The 19148-nt window shown below is 44.7% G+C and overlaps 2 protein-coding genes and 1 long non-coding RNA gene across 12 annotated transcripts in view; 1 reads left to right on the forward strand and 2 right to left on the reverse strand.

Moving 5' to 3' along the window:
- Window positions 1–1657: 1657 nt before the first annotated feature.
- LOC118371321 (uncharacterized) lies at window positions 1658–3423 on the reverse strand. The gene is made up of 3 exons (XR_008067842.1): window positions 3157–3423; window positions 2816–2888; window positions 1658–2104 (listed from the first exon to the last, which is right to left on the reverse strand). It is a non-coding gene; the product is annotated as an uncharacterized LOC118371321 (long non-coding RNA).
- An 85-nt stretch (window positions 3424–3508) lies between these two features.
- Window positions 3509–10734, forward strand: LOC118371323 (thiamine transporter 2). 3 transcript variants are annotated; one of them, XR_008067840.1, is made up of 6 exons: window positions 3509–3810; window positions 5116–5935; window positions 6744–6936; window positions 7080–7221; window positions 7392–8151; window positions 10421–10734. XR_008067840.1 is itself a non-coding variant. In XM_035756727.2 (5 exons), exons 1-5 carry the CDS (start codon window positions 3661–3663, stop codon window positions 7581–7583), a joined length of 1497 nt encoding a protein of 498 aa, XP_035612620.1. In that variant the 5' UTR covers window positions 3509–3660; the 3' UTR covers window positions 7584–8167. The 3 variants fall into 3 exon arrangements, 2 of the variants coding, with proteins under 2 accessions (XP_035612620.1, XP_035612622.1); XM_035756727.2 differs by lacking the exon at window positions 10421–10734 and having other exon boundaries at window positions 7392–8167; XM_035756729.2 differs by lacking the exon at window positions 10421–10734 and having other exon boundaries at window positions 7445–7617.
- A 4527-nt stretch (window positions 10735–15261) lies between these two features.
- LOC118371324 (arf-GAP domain and FG repeat-containing protein 1) overlaps window positions 15262–19148 on the reverse strand; it is a 42418-nt gene continuing 38531 nt past the window's right edge. For 7 of the 8 annotated variants that reach the window (XM_035756731.2, XM_035756735.2, XM_035756730.2 and 4 more), the window contains 5 exons: window positions 18904–19005; window positions 17733–17780; window positions 16724–16876; window positions 16522–16616; window positions 15262–16395 (listed from right to left, as the gene is read on the reverse strand). In XM_035756731.2, coding sequence (XP_035612624.1) covers window positions 16336–16395; window positions 16522–16616; window positions 16724–16876; window positions 17733–17780; window positions 18904–19005 — 458 coding nt within the window. In that variant the 3' untranslated portion in view covers window positions 15262–16335. The remainder of the gene's footprint in view (window positions 16396–16521; window positions 16617–16723; window positions 16877–17732; window positions 17781–18903; window positions 19006–19148) is intronic. The other variant, XM_035756732.2, reaches the window with a different exon arrangement.

Below are 19148 nucleotides of genomic sequence, written 5' to 3' on the forward strand. Positions count from 1 at the left end.
GTCAGAGCCGTCCAGAGTAGTGATGTTGGACAGGCGGGTAGGTGCAGGTAGCGATCGGTTGAAGAGCATGCATTTAGTTTTACTTGTATTTAAGAGCAATTGGAGGCCACGGAAGGAGAGTTGTATGGCATTGAAGCTTGCCTGGAGGGTTGTTAACACAGTGTCCAAAGAAGGGCCGGAAGTATACAGAATGGTGTCGTCTGCATAGAGGTGGATCAGGGACTCACCAGCAGCAAGAGCGACCTCATTGATGTATACAGAGAAGAGAGTCGGTCCAAGAATTGAACCCTCCGGAGTAATTGATGTTTGCTCCGGAATCGACGAGAGCAGATAGACACACGGATAGCAGCTAGCTAGCTGTGAGATCCGGGAATGAATGTCCAGAGAGCAGTTGAAATCCAAGGACATGGAGAGAAAAATTGGTCCGGTATGTTCCGTTCCGAGCCGCGCTGCGCCGTACAAAACTGGCGATAGATTTTCGAGCTAAAGGATAGCTGATGACCACAAACCGTGGTTAGCTGAATACTAACAATTTGCCAGTAAAGAAGCTAACTAGCTTCTGAACTAGCTTCTGATTAGCTTCTAGCTAGCTCCTGGCTAGCTTCTGGTTAGTTTCTGGCTAGCTTCTTGGAGTTTCTGGCTAGCTTCTGGCTAGCTTCTTGGAGGATTGCAGATTTGAGGTAAATAATACTTATTTATAAATATAAATTGGTGAGGCGGGTTGCAGGAGAGTGTTTTGAAGATGAGTTGATGGAAAATAAAAATAAAATGTATGTGAAAAAAAGTTGTAAATATATATATATACAGGACACGACAAGACGAGGACATTGCTCAATCTAATTAATTCTGATAAAAATAAATACATCCATAGGTCTAATGAACACATGCTCAAACTTACACACTTTTGATAGACTTAAAGGGGCAATCTGTAGTTGCTACATCTACAGTGCCAGTCAAAAGTTTGGACACACCTACTCATTCAAGGGTTGTTTTTTATTTTTACTATTTTCTACATTGTAGAATAATAATAGTGAAGACAAAACTATGAAATAACACATAAGGAATCACGTAGTAACCAACAAATCAAAATATATTTTAGATTTTAGATTCTTCAAAGTAGCCACCCTTTGCCTTGATGAAAGCTTTGCACACTCTTGGCAAAGAATGCCATTCCATGAGCGCATAATTTATTTTTCAACTCGAATCAATGAGCCCAATCAGTCCTCCATGATAACAAAATCATAAACCAGACAGTTGTGCTGGCTAATAAATCCTTAGTTTTGGGGCCATGCTCAGGTAAAACAATTTGGCTAATCTATACTTCCATATTTCCAAGTCCTATTCTTGAAGATCAAGGGGTATAACATTTATTGGAATGACTGGAATTCCGATAGACTTTGGTTTTTAATGTAAAGATATAATTTAATTGTATTATTATATGTAGTAGAAAGTGATGGGTTTGAAGAATCCTACATAACCAACCCATATAGTAAAATTTAACATCCATATATGGCCACCTACAGTGGGGCAAAAAAGTATTTAGTCAGCCACCAATTGTGCAAGTTCTCCCACTTAAAAAATATGAGAGAGGCCTGTAATTTCCATCATAGGTACACTTCAACTATGACAGACAAAATGAGAAAAAAAATCAAGAAAATCACATTGTAAGATTTTTAATGAATTTATTTGCAAATTATGGTGGAAAATAAGTATTTGGTCAATAACAAAAGTTTATCTCAATACTTTGTTAAATACCCTTTGTTGGCAATGACAGAGGTCAAACGTTTTCTGTAAGTCTTCACAAGGTTTTCACACACTGTTGCTGCTATTTTGGCCCAGAATTTCTATGGGGTTGAGATCTGGAGACTGGCTAGGCCACTCCAGGACCTTGAAATGCTTCTTACGAAGCCACTCCTTCGTTGCCCGGGCAGTGTGTTTGGGATCATTGTCATGCCGAAAGACCCAGCCACGTTTCATCTTCAATGCCCTTGCTGATGGAAGGAGGTTTTCACTCAAAATCTCACGATACATGGCCCCATTCATTCTTTCCTTTATCTTGGCCAGGTCGCAATTGTAAATGAGAACTTGTTCTCAACTTACCTACCTGGTTAAATAAAGGTAAAACAAATCAAATAAAAACCTGCATTGCCTATAGAAATGTTGCACAACATGAGCTCATGAATTGTGATTAGATTTTCGATAACATTTGCATTGATGTCATAGTGATTACAGGGACAATAGAGTGCTGAGTACCAGACAGTTAGCAAGTTTGGTAGGCTACTAATGACCATCAGCAGCATCAGAGATTGGAGAAGCCTATTACCATGACTAAATGGTCACATGGAATTTGGCTGCCGTCCTGACTCGTGACTGCCGGTGTGGCGGCAATACGATCACCGTAACAGCCCTAGTGGTAACACTCCCCGGCAAGTGTTGCATACAACTTTCTACCTGAGAACAGGGATCAATCCGTGCTTCCAACCTTCCCACTTTTCTATCTCATTTCTATCTGATTTCATTGCTGCCCCCCCAAAGTCGTCAAAGTTTGAGTGTTCAAGTAATGTTCAAAGCATCCTGTATTCAGCTGACCAGTGTTTTTCATTTATTTATTTGGTCATAGGCCTAAACTATGTCAAAATACGTAGAATTGCAGGAAATGAGCCATGAAACAGTACAATTTTCCTGATGGAGGACCCCCAATTCACATAGCAAATATCACTCCAAGCTTTCTTCAAAAGTTAGCAGCCCTGTACATATCATGATCACTAACACAGCATCTCATTCATAAACATGAATTGTACTATTGTCTACTCACACTGGAGACAAATCCAACAAATCAATGAATTTAGTCTTCAAAGCTCCTCCTTTTTCATATTCCAGGATGATACCTGTGAACAAAAGGCATCAATTCAATATTCGAAACCAGACCAATTGTGAGATACAAGTTGCTTTAGGCCTACTTGTAACTTCAACTTGTGCGCCATGCATTAAATTGCTGTTACAGCTAACTGGTCTGGCTAGCACAGAGACCTAAGGTTATGGCTCTGGGCTAGCCTAGCCAGTTAGCTCTAGGTCAGAGCAGCACTACTGTTAAAGTGTCTGTGTTAGTATCTTAATTATCAAGTATTTTAGCATCATCATCAGCATATTCATTACCTGGTGGATAATATCTGAGAAAGAATCGTTTGGGTTTAACTTCGCTCCTACAGCAGAATCCCTTGTAAACAAAGCGTTGTTACGGCGACAGACTAGCTGGAGTTCGGCCAGGATGCATGTGCAGATGGACTGAAACACACAACTCACCCACAACTAACCTGTTTAAAAAAGACAGAACTTGTTCCATAACTGTGCACAAAACATCTACATAAAGTCAACAATAGAGCCTAGAAAAATGTGGTAAACTCAGTGTCATGATAACTGAGGCTGACGTAAGCTTTCATTTTACCATCAATGGGACTATTTCCCAATAGCTCAAAGTCTCCCTCATATAAACTTGCATTCTCAGTTATGCACATGTAGTTCATAGACAGACTAAATTCCCCCGACAAGGACTTGGCCAAGTGATCTACTGCTGCCTACTGTCAACAGATCCCATTTGTACACAGGACTCAGACCCAGAGGTAGTGCGTGTGAGGGGGACATAAGGGGTAGCCTACCAGAATGGGTTCCTGGGCCAAGCTGAAGTCCACTGGCTGGGTGTTTCCCACAGCCGTTTTGTCGCTCTATGGGTTCTTCGCCAACTGCAGACCAGCTGAGCCCTTCCTAACACCCTACCTTATTGGACCATACAAGAACATCTCAGAGGAAGTGGTAAAGTAACCAGCAGCAGAGAGCTGTATGCTACACATGAACAGTTTTGAATGGATTTGGTAACAAGTTTGTGATAAGAAAGTAAATGATGCACACTATAACGATAGAATGAAATACACTACATTACCAAAAGTATGTGGACACCTACTCATCAAACATCTCATTCCAAAATCATGGGTATTAATATGGAGTTGGCCTTTGCTGCTATAACAGCCTCCACTCTTCTAGATGTTGGAACATTGCTGCAGGGACTTGCTTCCATTGAGACACAAGAGCATTAGTGAGGTTGTGCACTGATGATGGGCGATTAGGCCTGGCTCGCAATCAGGATTCCAATTCATCCCAAAGGTGTTTGATGAAGTCGAGGTCAGGGTTCTGTGCAGGCCAGTCAAGTTCTTCCACACCGATCTCGACAAATAATTTATCTATGGACCTCACTTTGTGCACGGTGGTATTGCCATGCTGAAACTGGAAAGGGCCTTCCTCAAACTGTTGCCATAAAGTTGGAAGCACAGAATCATCTAGAATGTAATTGTATGATGTGTAGTTCACTGGAACTAAGGGGCATAGCCCAAACCATGAAAAACAACCCCAGACCATTATTCTTCCTCCACCAAACTTTACAGTTGGCACTATGCATTCAGGCAGGTATTGTTTTCCTGGTAATCTCCAAACCTTAATGTGTCCGTCGGACTGCCAGATGGTGAAGCGTGATTCATCACCCCAGAGAACGAGTTTCCACTGCTTCAGAGTCCAATGGCGCCAAGCTTTACACCACTCCAGCCGATGCTTGGCATTGCGCACGGTGATCTTAGGCTGCTCTGCCATAGAAACCCATTTCATGAAGCTGTTATCGTGCTGACGTTGCTTCTAGAGGCAGTTCGGAACTCAGTAGTAAGTGTTGCAACCCGAGGACAGACAATTTTTATGCGCTACACGCTTCAGCGCCCGGCGTTCCCATTCTGTGTACTTGTGTGGCCTACCACCTCGCGGAGGAGCCGCTGCTGCTCCGAAACATTTCACAATAACAGCACTTACAGCTGACCGGGGCAGCTCCAGCAGGGCAGAAATTTAACAAACTGACTTGTTGGAAAGGTGACATCCTATGATAGTGCCACGTTGAAAGTCACTAATTTGGGTGTCCACATACTTTTGTATATACAGTGTATCCTCAGGTTACTGTATACAGTGGGCTATGTAGTTTTTTTGCTTCATATAGACGACCGGTGGGACTATTCAGTATCCCTGTGCATATTGAATAGATCTAGTGATAAATTAATCACTCCTCTCCCTGTGCCTCCTCAGGTGACCAACTACCTGTTCCCCATCTGGACGTACTCCTACCTGGTCGTCCTCTTCCCCGTCTTCCTGCTGACAGACTTCCTGAGGTACAAGCCGGTGATTGTGGTCCAGGGCCTCTTCCTGGTCACCAATTATGTCCTGCTCTGCTTCGCCCCCGGCCTGACCGCCATGACGTTCCTGCAGTTCAACTATGCCGTGGTGACCTCCACGGAGGTGGCCTACTTCTCCTACATCTACAGTGTGATCCCTCCGGAGAGGTACCAGCGGGCCACCGGCTACCTCCGCAGTGCCATGCTGACAGGCTCCACCCTAGGAGCCACAATAGGCCAGATGCTGGTCTCCCTGGCAGGGCTGGACTACTTCTACCTCAATGCTATCTCCCTGGGGATTCTCAGCATTGCGTTCCTCATCTCCATCTGGCTACCCATGCCCCAGCAGGGGATGTTCTTCAGGGGGGAGAAGGCTGCCCTGGGCCTGAGAACCAAGGGCCAGGTGGAGGAGGAAGCGAGTGCAGTGGAGGAGGTCCAGGATGCAGAGGAGGCCATAGAGGATGGTGCTGGGTCGGGTAGGACCCAGGGTGCTTGGAGTAGTACTGGCTGGTGTAGCCTGCATAATGTGGTCTATGCTGGCAGGCTGCTCTGGAGCAGCTTCAGAGAGTCCTACTCCTCTAGGAAGCTGGTCTACTGGTCTCTGTGGTGGGCTCTAGCCACGGCCGGATACGGCCAGGTGTTCAACTACATCCAGCTGATGTGGGACAACATAGAGCCATCCAGCACCTCCTCTGTCTACAATGGAGGGGTCGAGGCCATCTGCGCAGTAGTAGGTAAGACAATCTCAGAACTGTGTGTGTGTGTGCGTGTGCGTGTGCGTGTGTGTGTGTGTGTGTGTGTGTGTGCGCGTGTGTTCAGTGGAGTAACTGGGCCTTGGGGGTTTTCAGATAAAATGTTGCAATGCTAATATTTATTGTATTACTTAATAAAAACATACTAATACAATTCAAGAACGCAGCTGAATATTGGTCTCACAATTAAATGGGTAATGTGTTTCAATGGGCTTAAGGCAATGTAGTTCCATGGTCATCTTCGCTTTGGTCCAAGTTGGGCTCTGCACGCAGAGAAGAGTAATTGCTTCAATTAAGGTGATAACTTGGGTAACGATTTGTCTGATTATTGCTGATAGCTCGGGTTTGAGAGATAGTGACTTATCGGAACAAGTCAATCTGACTCTGGCAGTAGATCAAGGGCCTCACAGCCAGAAGACGAGTAGCCACCCCTAGAGCCTGGTTCCTCTCTAGGTTTCTTCCTCGGTTCTGGCCTTTTGGGGAGTTTTTCCCAGCCACCGTGCTTCTACATCTGCATTGCTTGGTCTTTGGGGGTTTTAGGCTGGGTTTCTGTATAAGCACTTTGTAACAACTGCTGATGTAAAAAGGGCTTTGTAAACACATTTGATTGATTGATTGATGAAAGCCATGTATTGAATCCTATGCTTTAATCCAGCCAACAGCGTTGGATCAGTGATTGCTTCAAGGAAGGGAGGAAGGATGCCGTTTACAAGTATTTAAACAGTTTAAAAGTATTTACTCAGGATCTAAAAAGGAAATCATCCACTGTTGTCCCATCCCTGTCCTATAGGTGCAGCCGCAGCCTTCTGTGTGGGTCATGTAAAGGTGACCTGGGATGTCTGGGGGGAGCTGTCACTGGGGGTGTTCTCTGCGGTGGGGGCAGGGGCCGTGTTTCTGATTGGGCTCACCAGCAACATTTGGGCAAGCTATGCTGGCTACGTCATCTTCAAGGCCTCCTACATGCTGCTGATTACCATCACTACGTAAGTGAATACTCTGTAGGCCATACTTCAATGAACTCTGCTATATTTATTTCATATACCTTCCATGCATGTCCCATAGACATTCATCAGAAATGCACAATAAAAATATTCAGTACATAGTGTTATCTGTTTTGTCATTCCAGATTCCAGATTGCATCCAACCTGTCCATGGCATGCTTTGCTCTAACGTTCGGAGTCAACACGTTTGTCGCCCTCTTGCTGCAGACCATTCTCACAGCCATCGTTGTTGATGAAACTGCACTGGGGTTAGACATTATCACACAGGTATGGTTGCACAATGCAGAGCTAGACAGGCCATTGTCTATTCCTTTAACTGATCACTGCACAAGTTATCAAATGTGAAGAGAGATTGACACCTGGTGGCAAATTATTACTGCATTGTTACTGTTCTTGGCCCCTCTAATAAAACCAAAGTTGAATTTCCCTTTCTCCAGTTCATCATCTATGGCAGCTACTATGCCGCAATATCAGTGCTTTTTCTGATCAGAGGGATGTACACAGCCTGTGCACACCACTGCTGCCCTAAACAGGCAATGGACCAGGAGCAGAAAGAAGATCCCAAAGTGGAGATGCCCTCCTCAGACCGGTTCTGCTCTGACCACAGACAGTCATCTATCAAAGACTGAGGGGGGCAAGGCGTCTTCAGGGGTTCACCCTAAAATGTAATGGCATGGTGTTACATACTTGGATTTATAATAAAAATAAAACAAAATGTTGCGTAAGCATTGTTTTGTCCCAACTTCTCTTTAAGTCATTCAAAAGAGAAGGGATTTCAATTGATAGGCATGGCCATGTTAAATGTGCACTAGCTAATGTTTTATTGAGCAGGTTGTTGATTGACAGACTGAGCTCAGTGATTACACAAACAAACCAAGGTGACTTCCGTGTGGGGACTAGACTCAGGCTGGATTAAGGGTAGTGTGGGTCATGTAAAAGTGACCTGCAGACTAACCTGAGCAGGTAAAGCGATAAACCTGCTTTTTGTATAACGTATAAACATGTGTGTGGGTGATAATAGTGGCTATCGCTGTTTGTGGATCTGTGAGGATGGAGGCTGTGAAGCGGTGGAGGGCAGGATGGGGCTAGCCCACCACTCTGCTGTGCATCTATGGGTTCTGCAGTACTGTGAAACCTCTTGTACCCTTCATCTACCCTTACCTGACTGGTCCAAACAAAAACCTGATGGTGGAACAGGTACAGTAGGCTTCAGGACAAACATTTCAATGCATTGTATTCATGCTCTTATACTATCTTTAGAGGTGTGTAACGATTTCATTCATTGAGTATTTGTGCCTTTACAACTTTATCAGTAATATAACCCTGTTATTAACCACTGTATTACCTACCAGCTTGATAAAGAAATGGAAAATCAAGGGAGAAAATGCTCACACTTGCCCACACATTTTTAATGGCAGCAACTGAGGTCAGGAAGTAATCTGGACCAGGGTTTGAACTTGTGAACTTGTGGCTGTCAGCCCAACACCTTAGCCTTTATGGCAAGAGATCTGAACTTTTTGATGAGGTTGCAGCATCACTCACTAGATGTTGGGTTAAGGTCGCTACAATCAATCAATTCATTTTCTATCTGAATGTTGCAACCTCCCAAACAGACAGCAGTGTTGCACTCTAACCCAGGTGACCAACGAGATCTACCCTGTGTGGACCTACTCCTACCTGGCTGTGATGGTGCCAGTCTTTCTGCTCACCGATTGGTAGCGCTACAAGCCCGTAGTGGTGTTTCAGTGCATCAACTTCTTCCTAAGCTGGGCGATGATGCAATTGGTGCAGGTGGTGGCAGCCTTTAAGGCGATGCAGTTCTTCCATGGCGTGTGAAGTCGGCCTGTGAGGTGGCCTACTTCTCATACATCTACAGCATAGTGGACATGAAACACTACAGCAAGGCTACATCCTACTGCCGTAGTGTACAGCTACTAGGCTACACGGTGGACTCTGTGCTGGGACAGCTGCTGGTCTGTTTCAGCCTCATGTCTTACAACAATAACATCTTGGTACTTAATCTGGTGATGATCAAATCAAATCAAATTTTATTTGTCACATACACATGGTTAGCAGATGTTAATGCGAGTGTAGCGAAATGCTTGTGCTTCTAGTTCCGACAATGCAGTGATAACCAACAAGTAATCTAACTAACAATTCCAAAACTACTGTCTTATACACAGTGTAAGGGGATAAAGAATATGTACATAAGGATATATGAATGAGTGATGGTACAGGGCAGCATACAGTAGATGGTATCGAGTACAGTATATACATATGAGATGAGTATGTAGACAAAGTAAACAAAGTGGCATAGTTAAAGTGGCTAGTGATACATGTATTACATAAGTATGCAGTCGATGATATAGAGTACAGTATATACGTATGCATATGAGATGAATAATGTAGGGTAAGTAACATTATATAAGGTAGCATTGTTTAAAGTGGCTAGTGATATATTTACATCATTTCCCATCAATTCCCATTATTAAAGTGGCTGGAGTTGGGTCAGTGTCAATGACAGTGTGTTGGCAGCAGCCACTCAATGTTAGTGGTGGCTGTTTAACAGTCTGATGGCCTTGAGATAGAAGCTGTTTTTCAGTCTCTCGGTCCCAGCTTTGATGCACCTGTACTGACCTCGCCTTCTGGATGATAGCGGGGTGAACAGGCAGTGGCTCGGGTGGTTGATGTCCTTGATGATCTTTATGGCCTTCCTGTAACATCGGGTGGTGTAGGTGTCCTGGAGGGCAGGTAGTTTGCCCCGGTGATGCGTTGTGCAGACCTCACTACCCTCTGGAGAGCCTTACGGTTGAGGGCGGAGCAGTTGCCGTACCAGGCGGTGATACAGCCCGCCATGATGCTCTCGATTGTGCATCTGTAGAAGTTTGTGAGTGCTTTTGGTGACAAGCCAAATTTCTTCAGCCTCCTGAGGTTGAAGAGGCGCTGCTGCGCCTTCTTCACGACGCTGTCAGTGTGAGTGGACCAATTCAGTTTGTCTGTGATGTGTTTGCCGAGGAACTTAAAACTTGCTACCCTCTCCACTACTGTTCCATCGATGTGGATAGGGGGGTGTTCCCTCTGCTGTTTCCTGATCTCCATTGCCCTGGTGACTTCCATCTTCCTGCCCATGCCACAGAGAAGCATGTTCTTCCATCAGAGTCTAAGTGAACCACCACAGACCCCAGAAGGAGGGGACAGGTGTGCATGTGATGTGTCCACTGAGGGGCCTGTGAGGGCTAGGAGCTGCAGCCACGTTTTCCTGCTGCTGTTGTGTTATAATCCAAAGTTAGGAATAGGTACCTTGGACTTTTGCCTTGGATGTTATGAACTGTCCTGGATCTTTGACCAAAAAAAAAATGAATACAACAATGTTAAGTATCTGGTTCATTCAAAAATTATTTTTTAATTTTTATCTGAACTGTGTAACTGAAGAATAATCTTAATGCTTTTCCACTCTTTCTTGCAGTTCACCATTTATGGAAGCTACTTCTCAGCCATCGCTGTCATTTTCTTTGAGGGGTGTGTACATGATTATGAGAGGGTGGTAAAGCCACAGAGACTCCATCACTGCAGATGAGCCTCCAAGCCCAACCCTGTGTACACCACTGCAGAGGAACCTCCAAGCCCAACCCTGTGTACACCACTGCAGAGGAGCCTCCAAGCCCAACCCTGTGTACACCACTGCAAGCTTGAACATGCAGTGGACCAAAAAGAAGAACCCAAAGTAGAAGTGTTTTTATCTGACCGGTTCTGACCACAGACAATAATCTGTCCAAAACTGAGGAGGGCAAGGTGTCTCACCAAACTTTTACTTTAAATTCTAACGTCATGGTGCTCTGTATACTTGCATTTATAATCAAAATAAACGTTGACACAGACTGGGCATAGACGTTCAACCTCTAGTTTTGATTTACATTTGGTTGAGTTGTCAACTAAATGTGAGTTCAAACTTAAATCAACAACAAATGTCACCAAGTTTAGGTTAAGAGCTGGGTAGAGAATAAATAATTAAATGCCCTTTTTACAAATCCAATAAGTTTACCATGTTGATTCAACATCAGCAGTGGAGAAGGTGAAAAGCTTCATGTTCCTCGGCGTACACATCACTGGCAATCTGATATGGTCCACCCACACAGGCAGTGTGGTGAAGAAGGTGCAACAGCGCCTTTTCAACCTCAGGAGGCTGAAGAATTTTGGCTTGGCACAGAAGACATTCATAAAATTCTACAGATACAGCATTGTGTACAGCGCCACCCAGAAGCTCCTCGACCCGTTTCAGTTTGCCTATCAGCCCAGCAGAGGAGTTGATGATGCCATTCTTAATCTCTTCGACATGGTCTATAGAGATCTAGAGGGTGCCAAATTCCATGACTTGTCTTCTGCCTTCAACACAATCCAGCCTTACATTCTGGCACAGAGATTCATTAGGGACTACTCCTTAGATGGGGGGCTGGTTTTGTGGCTGTTGGACTTCCTGAGCCAGAGGTCACAGTGGGTCAGTTCCCATCCTGACAGACACCTCGTTAAGTTTGCTGATGACACTGCCTTGATCAGCCTGTTGCATGATGACAAGGAACACCATGGCCCGGTCCTAAATGACTTTGTAGAGTTGTGTGACCAATCACACTTGGTCCTCAATACCAACAAGACCAAAGAGATGTGCATAGACTTCAGGAAGTGTACAACACCTACCTCTGCAACGTCTATCAGAGGTCAGAACATAGAGATTGTAGAGGAATACAAATATCTGGGTGTCCTCTTGGACAATAAGCTTGAGTAGAGTAAATGTACAGACCTGATCTACAACAGGGGCGGCAGCGTGGCCAAGTGGTTAGAGCGTTGGACTAGTTTTTTATTTTTATTTTTATTTCACCTTTATTTAACCAGGTAGGCTAGTTGAGAACAAGTTCTCATTTGCAACTGCGACCTGGCCAAGATAAAGCATAGCAGTGTGAACAGACAACAGAGTTACACATGGAGTAAACAATTAGCAAGTCAATAACACAGTAGAAAAAAATGGGCAATCTATATACAATGTGTGCAAAAGGCATGAGGAGGTAGGCGAATAATACAATTTTGCAGATTAACACTGGAGTGATAAATGATCAGATGGGCATGTACAGGTAGAGATATTGGTGATATTGGTGTGCAAAAGAGCAGAAAAGTAAATAAATAAAAACAGTATAAAAACAGTATGGGAATGAGGCAGGTGAAAAAGGGTGAGCTATTTACCTATAGACTATGTACAGCTGCAGCGATCGGTTAGCTGCTCGGATAGCTGATGTTTGAAGTTGGTGAGGGAGATAAAAGTCTCCAACTTCAGCGATTTTTGCAATTCGTTCCAGTCACAGGCAGCAGAGTACTGGAACGAAAGGCGGCCAAATGAGGTGTTGGCTTTAGGGATGATCAGTGAGATACACCTGCTGGAGCGCGTGCTACGGATGGGTGTTGCCATCGTGACCAGTGAACTGAGATAAGGCGGAGCTTTACCTAGCATGGACTTGTAAATGACCTGGAGCCAGTGGGTCTGGCGACGAATATGTAGTGAGGGCCAGCCGACTAGAGCATACAAGTCGCAGTGGTGGGTGGTATAAGGTGCTTTAGTGACAAAACGGATGGCACTGTGATAGACTGCATCCAGTTTGCTGAGTAGAGTGTTGGAAGCCATTTTGTAGATGACATCGCCGAAGTCGAGGATCGGTAGGATAGTCAGTTTTACTAGGGTAAGCTTGGCAGCGTGAGTGAAGGAGGCTTTGTTGCGGAATAGAAAGCCGACTCTGGATTTGATTTTTGATTGGAGATGTTTGATGTGAGTCTGGAAGGAGAGTTTGCAGTCTAGCCAGACACCTAGGTACTTATAGATGTCCACATATTCAAGGTTGGAACCATCCAGGGTGGTGATGCTAGTCGGGCATGCGGGTGCAGGCAGCGATCGGTTGAAAAGCATGCATTTGGTTTTACTCGCGTTTAAGAGCAGTTGGAGGCCACGGAAGGAGTGCTGTATGGCATTGAAGCTCGTTTGGAGGTTTGATAGTAACCGGAAGGTTGCAAGTTCAAACCCCCGAGCTGACAAGGTACAAATCTGTTGTTCTGCCCCTGAACAGCCCACTGTTCCCAGGCCGTCATTGTAAATAAGAATTTGTTCTTAACTGACTTGCCTGGTTAAATAAAGGTAAAAAAAACAGGAGTCAGCAGAGACTGTACTTTCTCAAAAAGCTGGGATCTTTTAATGTTGACTGGACTATGAGATTATTTAAACGTTTTGTATTGTTTGTTGGTTTGGCAATGCCACTGTCAGCCAGATAAATATGCTGAGAAGGATTATCACCACAGGAAGCAAGGTACTTGGAGTCAAATAGACAGCTCTGGATGAGATCTTTAAGTTCAGGGCCCTCTGCACAAAATCATTTTAGAACAAGCCACCCCCTGTACCCGGACTTTAAACTAATCCCCCCTGGGTGCAGGAATAGGGCACCCCTCGGCAGGAAAAACAGAACTAGACAATCATTTGTGACATCCCTCCTAAATAGCTCGGCTAATGTTCCTATCGACCCAGTAAGGCCAGCAGGCTAGCCTCTTTTTATTGGTATGTAACTGTTATGAAAGTTGTATTGTCAATTTGTTTTGTATTTAAACGCCACTTTAAACATGCACATGACATTGTAACAAAACAGATCACCAGGGAAACACTTCCTGTCCTCCAGGACATCTACAGCACTGGGTGTCACAGGAAGGCCAAGAAGATTATGAAGGACCTCAGCCACAGCTTGATCACCTGCTACCATCCAGAAGGCGAGGTCAGTGGAGGTGGATCAAAGCTGGGACCAAGAGACTGAAGAACAGCTTCTATCTCAATGCCACCAACCTGCCTCCGCTCGGTACCCTGCCCTGAACTTTAGTCACTGTCACTAGCCGGCTACCACCCGGTACACAACCCTGCACCTTAGAGGGTGCTGCCCTATGTACATAGCCATGGGACATTGGTTACTTTAATACAGTTTATGTATTTAAGTCATTTAGCAGACGCTCTTATCCAGAGCGACTTACAAATTGGTGCATTCACCTTATGACATCCAGTGGAACAGCCACTTTACAATAGTGCATCTAAATCTTTTAGGGGGGTGAGAAGGATTACTTATCCTATGTATTCCTTAAAGAGGTGGGGTTTCAGGTGTCTCCGGAAGGTGGTGATTGACTCTGCTGTCCTGGCATCGTGAGGGAGTTTGTTCCACCATTGGGGGGCCAGAGCAGCGAACAGTTTTGACTGGGCTGAGCGGGAACTGTACTTCCTCAGTGGTAGGGAGGCGAGCAGGCCAGAGGTGGATGAACGCAGTGCCCTTGTTTGGGAGTAGGGCCTGATCAGAGCCTGAATGTGACAGATGAAAGGTAAACTAATGATGCGATGGAATGATGCAAAATGTACAGAAACTAACACTAACGTGAGTTCAAAATATATTGGTATAACTGACGATGGCTACTGATAGTGGCTAGTATTTAACACCATACAAATTGGGAAAAGAAAACTGTTAAAAGTCCAGGCATATAATTAAAACCCCTTAATTGGACCCCTTTTTTAGATCTGAAACGTTACAAAATTACCCTTTAATATTTGGTAGAGGGAAAAACATGCCCCCTTTCCTTCCAGGTTCCAAATTGCTACGGAGATCTCCACGGAGAGATATGCACTGATCTTCGGCGCAAACAACTTTGGGGCTTTGGTCCTTCAGACTATCATCACAACCGTTGTGGTGGATGGCAGAGGGTTCGGCTTGGGCATCATCCCACAGGTGAGTTAACAGTTCAAGTGTCACAGGACAATAATAAGACCTGCTTGCTAGCCCTACGACTGAAGAGTAAGGAATAAGCTTAACGTTTTTCCACTTTTTTTTTTTGCAGTTCACCATTTATGGAAGCTACTTCTCAGCCATCCCTGTCATTTTCTTTCTGAGGGGTGTGTATATGATTATGAGAGGGTGGCAAAGCAACAGACACTCCACCACTGCAGAGGAGCCTCCAAGTCTGAAAGACAGTGACACTGGCTCTGAACAAAGACTCTGAGCTGAAGAAACTGACCACTGGGCCATGTTCTGTAGGGGAGAAAACCTTTTGAAAACGGGGAGTTTCTACCCCGAGTGTGTCCAAAAAGAAAGCTCATTTTTGTTTTCGTTTGCACCATTTTTTGGTATATTGTGCCCTACTGAATTAAAGACACTGATGACAGTCAGGTCTGATTGTTTGATATTCTTTACAGTCTATACTCCTGAGCAAGAGTAACAGCTCCACAGTATTCAGACTGCAACATCTTCATCGTGATAGAAATCTTTTTATATACAGTATATCAAAAATATTTCAATATATGAAAATGGAGATGTACAGTGCAGCAATACAAAGACATGGTTTGGTCATTCTTTTTAGTTAAAATTCATTTTAATATATATACACATTAACTTAAATGTCTTTAACACCCAACATCAGTGGTATTCAGTCTATATTGTGGTAAACCACTTGGACAGCAGGACAGGTGAGAGCACAGGTGAGAGCCCATCCCCTTTCAGGTGGAGTCTCTGCCCTCGAGGCCAATCACAGAAGAGGAGAGAGGCTCCTCCCCCTCTTCTGTAACAAATTATGAAACGCATGTTCACCTCTTATTCTATGTAAAAATAGTCCTACCGATACCACGCTGTACAAACCGCTTTTGGTTCTTCTTTACAAATACAGTAACTCACAGTAGTCCTCTAAGATTTTCCAAGTAACAGTTCTGCCTTAAACTCGTGTTAAAGATACAAATACTGATATGCACAGAGCTAATTTCCTCTAAGAAAAAAATATTTACAGAATTGCAGCATAAAGAATGGGAATATTTTGCAATAACTTAGTATCGGCCAGTTTGAATATACATTTGGCTCAGCTGAGGCCGGGCCAGATCACAGGTTAGATGGAGGATGAGAGGAAACTCCGCCCCTTTAACACATTTACATGAGAATCATTTAGCAGACCCTCTTATCCAGAGCAATTTACAGGAGGAGCTATTAGGGCTAAGTGCCTTGCTCAAGGGCACAGACATATTTTTAACCTAGTCAGTTCAGTGATTCAAACCAGCGACCTTTCAGTTACTGGCCCAGAGCTCTTAACAGCTATGCTTCCTGCCACCCCTAACACCCCCCCCCCCTTCCCTCTACACACCTTTACCTTGTTTTGTTTTATGTTGCCATGGACGGTGTCAGTTACGTCACTTAATACAAAATACCAGTTTTAGAAACATTGGGTTTGTCTTTTTTTTTCTTTTTTCACAAGCGTCTTGTGAAACAAAACAGTGCAAGAGGTGGGAGCGGTGCACGCCAGTTGACAACACCCGAGTGGTGGAGTTCAGGTGGAGCAGTGCTATAAGAAAGGATTCGTTGAAGAGCTTCCTGAGGGATAGTGTCCTGAAGGGGCGCCCGCCTGGAAGGACGACAAAGACAGAGAGAGAGAGAAAGGGGGCCATTAAATCACCACCAGTGAAACTAACACAAGTTTTATCAAATGGAGACTGTGGACACTTGGCTTTCAACCAATGGTCCCACTCACCAAGAAGGGGTTACTAGATACCCCGGGTGCAGCCATCGCCTGCCCAAAGGGGGTCGCCACAGCCTTGGCCTGACCATAGGCTGAAAACCCCCCTCCTGGTGGACCAGAGAAAGAGGTGAATACTAAAGGTTTAAATGAAAAGGGGTACACTACACAAATTCATGCAAAGCACACATACACCCATGCAAACACCCCAACACACCGTTGGGTTGCTGGGGATAGGCCGGAGGCTGGGGGAAGGGGCCCTGGCCTGGGAAGGGCTGTTGGAAGGTCCCACTGAAGCTGGTGGGGAGGTTGTAGGTAGCAGCGTTCCTGAATCCGGCTGGCATGCTCATGGACCCTGTGCCAAACGTGGCTGCAAGATAGGCGGGAGAGGAGAGGACACTCAATCTACACAATATCACATCAGTTACACAGAGCTCACGCTACACGATCACTGCTAAGTGCTAACGCAGACCACAAAACATCTGAAGCACCCACCTAGTCTAGCTATAATCACACCTGACGCCAGATTAACATTTGCACACAACCTGAACGAAAAACATCTTTACTGAGCAGTGTACAATTAAACACAGAAACAAACACGGCAACAGCAGAAAAACTACTTTGTGACTAGAACAAGTCTCAGAGACTAGCTCTATCCATAACATAACCAGCATTAAAGTACACAGCATCTAGCACACAGTTACAGTACTACAGCACTCAGGGTATAAGCAATCTTAGCAAAGGCAGTGTACAGAATCCAGGAGGGTGAAAAAACTATAAAAGTCAAGATGGTTGTGCAGTTCAAGGATACTCTTAACTGGTTATCTGGCAGTTTGATGTCCTTTCAACACCAGTTTATAACCTCAGAGCTCAGCTGGAGGACATACACACCGCCAACAGCTATAGGCTGAAAATCTACGACTGTTAGTTAGGCCATTTCTCTTGGCCAGCAGGGGGCCAGCAGGGGTAATCGGCGATGTCACATCACTACAGTCTGGGAGCGTTAGCGGGGGCGGGGGGAATTGGTGAGGGCATCAGGACCCCCACACTCACATATACAGTAGAAGTAGCACTGGGGTCAGAGGTCAGGGGACACAACACATGCAGTCGGCGAGACAGTCACAGGTTGCTCAGGGGAGCTCTAGGAAGCACTGCCACAGCCAAGACACAGGGAGGCAGAAAGGAGGGAGAAAAGGAGTGAGCTGGAAGAGGAGGAGGGAACCTACCAAAGTGGGCTGGAGGGTAACCCTGCCCATGCAGAGCCCCCAACAGGCCTGTCGAGCATCACAAGAGCAATCAGACAGAACCATCATAATTTGCACGTAGACATACAGACGCACACACCTTCACGCTTATAACAAAAACACTCAGTCACCAACTGTTACTACTTCGACTATATCCTCATTTAGCTACAGACTATTGTTAATGAATAATGCTGCTGTCTTGTAGCAGCCAAGCCCCAGGCAAAATACTTACTTTAAGATTAATACAATTAGATGAAGTGAAGGCATCTGGTTCATAACCTCATTATGCCCTCTAATGACCATGACCACTGTGACCATGAGTCCTCTTACAGGGTTTCAGGTGGTCAATCATCCACCGTAAAAAGTCATCTAAGAATATGGACTTGTGAGATTTCAGTTGACTGCTAGGCTATTCTTTGAATTTTGCTACAAAGAAAATATTTTACATGATCACCTGCCTCAGTTCATTTGTGATATTTTAGCATGACTTTGGAATATAGCTGCCATCTGTGAAACATGTTTTTCTTCCGCACTACCTCAAAATGGCCGCTAACCACGACAGCTAGATCAGCTTTAGTCATAGAGATGTACTTCAGAGCTCATCCACCATCTTTGCAATGGGCCTGCACATGACAGGTTTTGGGTTAAGTGCACCCTCTAACTCAGTGGCCGAGTCCGAATACCCGTACTTGCGTTTTAAATAGTATGTTGATTGGGTATGCGCAAAACGGAACGTTTTAGAGTATGTGATATTTCAAAAACGTAGAAAGCTTAAAATGCCAGGATGTCATACTCATTTAGGCTTTTCATCAAGTATGAATTCGCTGCATGCTACTGAGGAAGATAATTGTATTTTCAGACTCCCACATGTATTTGACAACAGCTGATAATCAGATGATCTGACGTGATGTACGAATGGCAGGGAACAACCCAATTGCACATTCTACACCTAAGTACGCGTGTGCCTAGTATACTGATATCTGTTGCTTAGTGCATACATTTTTACTAAACAGTTTGTTCTAAACAGTATGTAGTAGGGTTAGTACATAGTATAGAATTTTAGTAAGTAGTAGGCAAGAATGATTTCGGGTAAAGCCTATGTCTTTAGTTTCAAGTACATTGGGTATGCAAAACATCCGTGGTGTGTCCCCACCTGCTGCTGCCATAGCCGCTGCTCTCCCGTTGCTCTGGAAGGGGTTGGTGGTGGCTATCGCCGGGGCAACCGCTGCAGCAGCAAAGGGGTTTGTTGACGGACCTGGCAGAAGGAAAGAGGAGACATCAAACTCATATCAGTTCATCTCTGAGTAGCTAAGTGTCTACTTCAGCTCTGTAGAAATGTACGGTCCAATTCTAATCTACCCCCTTCTCCCCAAAGTGTGGAATCGGTCTGCGATGGAA

Source organism: Oncorhynchus keta, chromosome 18 (genome assembly GCF_023373465.1).
Source record: "Oncorhynchus keta strain PuntledgeMale-10-30-2019 chromosome 18, Oket_V2, whole genome shotgun sequence".
Taxonomy (NCBI): domain Eukaryota; kingdom Metazoa; phylum Chordata; class Actinopteri; order Salmoniformes; family Salmonidae; genus Oncorhynchus; species Oncorhynchus keta.